Source organism: Arachis hypogaea, chromosome 19, assembly GCF_003086295.3.
Source record: "Arachis hypogaea cultivar Tifrunner chromosome 19, arahy.Tifrunner.gnm2.J5K5, whole genome shotgun sequence".
Classification (NCBI taxonomy): Eukaryota; Viridiplantae; Streptophyta; class Magnoliopsida; order Fabales; family Fabaceae; genus Arachis; species Arachis hypogaea.
In genome coordinates, this window is record NC_092054.1 from 98,284,015 (window position 1) to 98,289,542 (window position 5,528).

Below are 5,528 nucleotides of genomic sequence, written 5' to 3' on the forward strand. Positions count from 1 at the left end.
CTATACCACGAAGATACTAATCTCACGGACTCGGTCCGTGTATTAGATATCCAAGAGAATATACTCTGGCTGTCGTCCAATTACTACGTTGAACATCATGTAGACCGCTTGTTGGTTGTCAGGCACGCGGATCTTGGCTTAGCGAGTAACGAAGATTGGGTGATTGTCACTGGTCACCCCTTCATTATGACTTAATTGAATTAAGTACAAGAGTATATCTTGGAGAATAAGTAGGCGTGAATTGAATGAAAAACAGTAGTAACACTACAAGAAACATCACTTTTAGCGGCTATTTATTTTGCTTTTAGCGGCAATAAAAATAGCCGCTAATACATTTACCGGCAATTAGACATTAGCCGTCTTATGCTTTGCCGCTAAAAGGTTTTAGTGGCAATTATAACATTTACCGGTAAAGACCTTTTTAATGGCCGCCAAAACTATATAATTTTTAGCAGCCATTTTTTTGGCAATTTATATGGCCACCAAAAGTAATTCTAAGATTTCAATATTATTCACTTTTAGTAGCCATTACTATTGCCACCAAAACTCATTTTACTGGCAATTTATATAGCCACTAAAAATAATTTTAAAATTGTAATATTATTCACTTTTAGTTGCCATTACTTTTGCTGCTAAAATCTTAAGATTTTTTTTAATTACACTCACTCTTTTAGAAATAACCACCTACCATTTTTTTAAAATTTCAAATTTTATCATTAATTATTATTATTATACTACATAATATAAATATACTAAAATTAATTACTACAAAATGAAGAATTTCATTAAATTCAATATAATTAAATATTTATACACAAAGTTCTCTTGAAATGTAATAAAGCATAATACAAATTCAAACAACACAAATACTACAAATCTATGTTACATCAATGATTAGCACATAGTTAATGATCAAAAGAAAACAAATAGAGCCTAGCTCACATGCAATACAATAATACAGCAAAGAGAATGAAGCAAAGTTCTCAATCACTCAATTATATGAGACCATTTATGTATGGATTGCTCCGCTACAATTCGGCTCTTCAGCTTTTAACCAGCTCTCTTTGCCTAATCAATTGAAAACCAGCTTTAATAGAAAGATTATAAAAAGGATAATAAAAATCACTAACTTTCTTTTTACTCTTAGTTTCTACTTCAATTCTGTCTAAGAAAAGAATCAGTAAGGTATTCAATTAGGAACATCTAAATAACTAGTATTCAACCAGTCACCATGATAACACAAAAGCACCAAAAGGCAACAATTAAAACTCACAGGTGGTAGGAGCTGCTCATTTAATCACCTCTATTGGTGACTGGATATGGTACAAGTCTCACTTGATACATGGTATATCACACAGTTAGCAGTAATGACTAACAACCATCCATGCCAAAATTTTGGTTAAAAATCCATCATGCAATTATTGAATAATGCATGGAAACAAGTTTGAATATATATCGTAATAGGTACAATAATTAAAAATTGCATGCGAAATAGGGGTCACCTACTTACCTCTCGCTCCCGCTTCCTCTTTTTCTTCATTTTGAGGTCTTCGGCTTCCTGAGCACTAATTACCTTTCCAAAACTCTTGTCGTTATTAATAGATGCCTTTAATAGAAGAGAAAGAGTCAACCATATCAAAATGCATTATAATGACCTCACAAAAAAGGAAAAACTAATTGCTTGTAATTTGAGGAATATCACAACAATGAAACAAGAAATTTTACCTTTGCTGCTTTTGCAGCAACCTTCTTTTCTGTCTCTGCTACAAACCAAGTTCTTTTAGGGCAGGAAAAGATCTCTTCCTTATGAGCAATCATGTTTTCAGCCTGCCCATTTCATAAGAGCATGATTATATTTGAATGGCAAATCTTAGGAATGAGAAAATGCAGAATGAATGGAAGGTTCAAAGTCACATAATACAATACTAGTATTAGGAAGTACTATTTCTTAAACCATAATGTGAAGTGAACACACATAAAGATTTGGAGAATTTTCCATCAAAGTAGGACATGTTATTTATTAATAATAAAACAGGACATTTTACCAGCTTTTGTTTCAAATGATCTGAGCATTCAACTTCGTATACCATGTAACTTGCGAGAATTAAATGACACCTGCAAAAGTTAAATTCAATTCAGGTTCCTTCAACAGAGGAACAAGACAGCAATTCTAAAATTTTCCACCAAGCTAGTTGAAAAATTTCTAAGATGTAGTTATATTAATAAAATAATAGATCCAATTTTATTATTCAATCACCAGAGTGTTAATATTAATATTAATTTGGAAAAGAAAAGGCTGGTTAGTTGTTAAGACTTTATAAGCCAGTCAAAGAATACGATATGAAAGATTACTTAAAGAGTTAGACTAAACAAGCAATAATAGGTACTATCTTTAATTTCTTCTATAAAATGACAAATTACACAAACAGTTGATAGCTTGATTTAGTTGCCATTTAATTTCTACCAGAAACAATGTATACATATAACAAATTTAGATCAAGCTAGCCATATACATTTTAGGCCCTAGTTAAGCTAATGATTGGTTTCAATTAGCTTTATGGTTTCAGAAAGGTTCATCAATCATTGCACATGCAATCAATATTCCTTTTAACCACCCTACTAATTTGGATTGCTAGAAAAAACAACAACTAGTATTGGCAACGTAAGTGACTTGTAGCCATGTGTTAGAATTTGAAAAGAAATAAATAAAGAGGTAATCTTGTCTTTATCTGCATCAAAATTGACTAAGTTCTTTGAAGCACGGTGGCATCCATGTATTATATAATGCACCACAAGGAATGAACTTTAGATCAGAAGCAGAGTAGTGTGAATAATGGTGCAAATGGGGTTCCAATATTTGGGCACAAAAGGCATGAGAAGTGGGTATGAGAGGCTTGGAAAACAACGTTGTTGGGTGAATTCTGTGAATGAAAGATTACGAGGTATTAGGTTGTCATGAGAATGTACAATGATGTTGTCAACAGAATGAACTTGCATGAAGTGTTTGGTAATGCTGTTGTTGTTATTCCCACACAATGAGGTCTTCTTGTAATTTCTCATCATCATCATCCAAATTTATTATGTCATTTTACTATTTCTTTCATAAAATTTAGATTGTAAAAAAAATAAAAAGAAAAAAAAGACACACACCTTTTCATCATGAGCAGGGCCACCAAAAGAAGAGGGCCTCTTTGCAGCTTGACTTGCAGTAGCATTTGCAGACGGCACTTTATTTCTTCGATTAGGATGAGAAAGTGAGATTTCATGCTGAAGAAGCCTTGGTGGAGGCTTGTGATTGGGCTGATTTCTTGCCACCTTCTCTTCCTCCCTTGCAAACCTCTCTCCTTTTAAGAGGATTATAATTGCAGCATTCAAATTCAAATTGAGATATCAAACCAAAAGTCTATATACAAATCTATTGAAAACCAAACTTTACGAAATTCAAAACTAGAATATCAAGACACTTAATATATCTGTAGCCAATTTTATTCAAAATCACTTTTTAAACTCAAAAGCAACACAACCTTTTTAATTGCAATTTATTTTAAAGCATACAATTGAAGTTTTAATTTTGCATATTTAATGATTATAAATTATAAGCTAAGAAAAACATCTCCTAAAACAAGATAATACTGTTAAACCAAACTACAAATCAAAACAGATTGAATAACAAAACAAAAAGTAATTCAAAATTTTATATACTATTATAACAAAAACATAAAACAATTTAGAATTTCAGATAACCTTAAAAATATATCCCCCATTATACTAATGCGCTTATCGGTATTGATAGAATCAGGCTAACTCGTTTTATTGCTATATATAACCAATAAGCAAAATGATGAGAAATATGCTGACCGAGTAATTGATTGCTTTCCAAGGTAGAGGAGGCCTCTGCTTGAACCTGAAATAAAAAAAACAAAAAATTAAAAGTAAAGATATTAGGAACTGAGTTGATATGTGATACCAACTCTTTGGACATAAGATATTTTTAAGTGAAAGAAAAACCTGAAGTGGAATTCATGTTTTTGATATTGATTATGGATAACTCAATTCTTTTTCTGTTTCTTGATGGAGTATAAGACACTTTTAAGTGAAAGAAAAACCTGCAGTTTCAATATTGATTATGAACTACTTTTCTAGTTTTCAATAAGCTCTAAATTAGTTCAGAACCAGTCCATCTAATTTTTAACCAGCTCAGAATTGTTATCCATTTTCTGAACTTGCATCCAAGTATAGGGATGATATTCTAAAAATCATACAATTAGAAAAACCACAGAATTAGAAACATTTTTATATTCTGAGCAATAATGCAAACAAAATCTTAATGAAACTCTACAGAAAGCATTTCAAACACTTAAAATTAGGATCTGAAATCCAAATATAAACAGAGCAAGAAAGCAAGAATGGCAGATCAAGCAAGTAAAAACGGAGAAGATAGAGCAAACAAAATATTAGGATCTGAAACACTTAAACACTTCAATTTTAGCTTGATCTGCCAGATTCATTAGGATCAAGCAAGCAAACAGAGCAAAAGTAGTAATACAGAGAGAGAATCACAGGCTTCTAAATATTGAAACCTAAATCGAAAAATAAATGGAGAAGACCTACCGACAGCGGCGATCTTGTGCGTCTACATGCAAGAACAGCGGCGGTACAAGCGGCGGAGGTGTGGTGTTGTAACAAGAACAGTAACGGTGGCTAGAAGACATTGGCGACTAAAATCTGAGATGAACAAATGATGACAGCGATGCAGATCTGAGGTGGATCAGATGGAAATGAGGTCCAAGGAGTAGGATGATGGACGGCGACTGTCGGCGATGGTAACGGTTACGGCGGTGGTGATCGGCGATGGAGGAAAGCACGCGAATTAATCTAGTGTCGATACTTCTCTTCCTTTTTTCAGTTTCTCTTTCTCTCTCCAGTTTTCAATTTCATTTAGGGATAATAAAAAGAACATAATAATAAAGTTTAGTGGAAATAATGATAATGGCCACTGTAATAATTTAAAAAAATTAAAATTATAAGTAATAAAAGATAATAATTTTCTGGCAATAGTAATAATGGCCACTATAATATATTGTAATAATGACAAATATATAATTACCGCAAAAACATAACTTAAATTAAAGAATTAGTGGCCATTATGTTATTGCCACCAAAAGTTTGTCGCTAAAATACATTTTTTTTGTAGTGTAATTGTATTAATTCATGAAGAACAGCAGAGCTCCACACCTCAATCTATGGGGTGTAGAAACTCCACCGTAGAAAATACGTAAGTGAAAAAGGTCTAGGCATGGCCGTGAGGTTAGCCTCAAACGTGTACAATGGTCTAAAAATCAAAGTGATCAAAAGATAAAAACTCTCTACGAATACAATAGTAAAAAGTGCTATTTATACTAAACTAGTTACTAGGGATTACAGAAAATAAGTAACTAAGTGTAGATAGTGCGAAAATGCACTTCCGAGGCCCACTTGGTGTGTGCTTGGGCTGAGAATTGAAGCTTTTTCGTGCATAGGCTGTTCCT

The 5,528-nt window shown here is 32.6% G+C and overlaps 1 protein-coding gene across 3 annotated transcripts; it reads right to left on the bottom strand.

Moving 5' to 3' along the window:
* Nucleotides 1-762: 762 nt before the first annotated feature.
* On the bottom strand, nucleotides 763-4,960 carry LOC112777263 (uncharacterized). 3 transcript variants are annotated; one of them, XR_003190360.2, is made up of 7 exons: nucleotides 4,612-4,960; nucleotides 3,859-3,904; nucleotides 3,151-3,344; nucleotides 2,046-2,115; nucleotides 1,726-1,827; nucleotides 1,274-1,606; nucleotides 763-1,068 (listed from the first exon to the last, which is right to left on the bottom strand). XR_003190360.2 is itself a non-coding variant. In XM_025821597.2 (7 exons), exons 1-7 carry the CDS (start codon nucleotides 4,710-4,712, stop codon nucleotides 1,051-1,053), a joined length of 627 nt encoding a protein of 208 aa, XP_025677382.1. In that variant the 5' UTR covers nucleotides 4,713-4,960; the 3' UTR covers nucleotides 763-1,050. The 3 variants fall into 3 exon arrangements, 2 of the variants coding, with proteins under 2 accessions (XP_025677382.1, XP_025677381.1); XM_025821597.2 differs by having other exon boundaries at nucleotides 1,511-1,606; XM_025821596.2 differs by having other exon boundaries at nucleotides 1,503-1,606.
* Nucleotides 4,961-5,528: the final 568 nt, after the last annotated feature.

Bases quoted from the DNA above. Each gene is read 5' to 3' on its own strand.
- LOC112777263 (XM_025821596.2), bottom strand. From the start codon at position 4,712: ATGTCTTCTAGCCACCGTTACTGTTCTTGTTACAACACCACACCTCCG. The intron at 3,905-4,611 runs GTAGGTCTTCTC...TTTTTATTTCAG, and splicing joins GCACAAGATCGCCGCTGTCG to GTTCAAGCAGAGGCCTCCTC. The intron at 2,116-3,150 runs GTGTGTGTCTTT...TAACTTTTGCAG, and splicing joins GCCCTGCTCATGATGAAAAG to GTGTCATTTAATTCTCGCAA.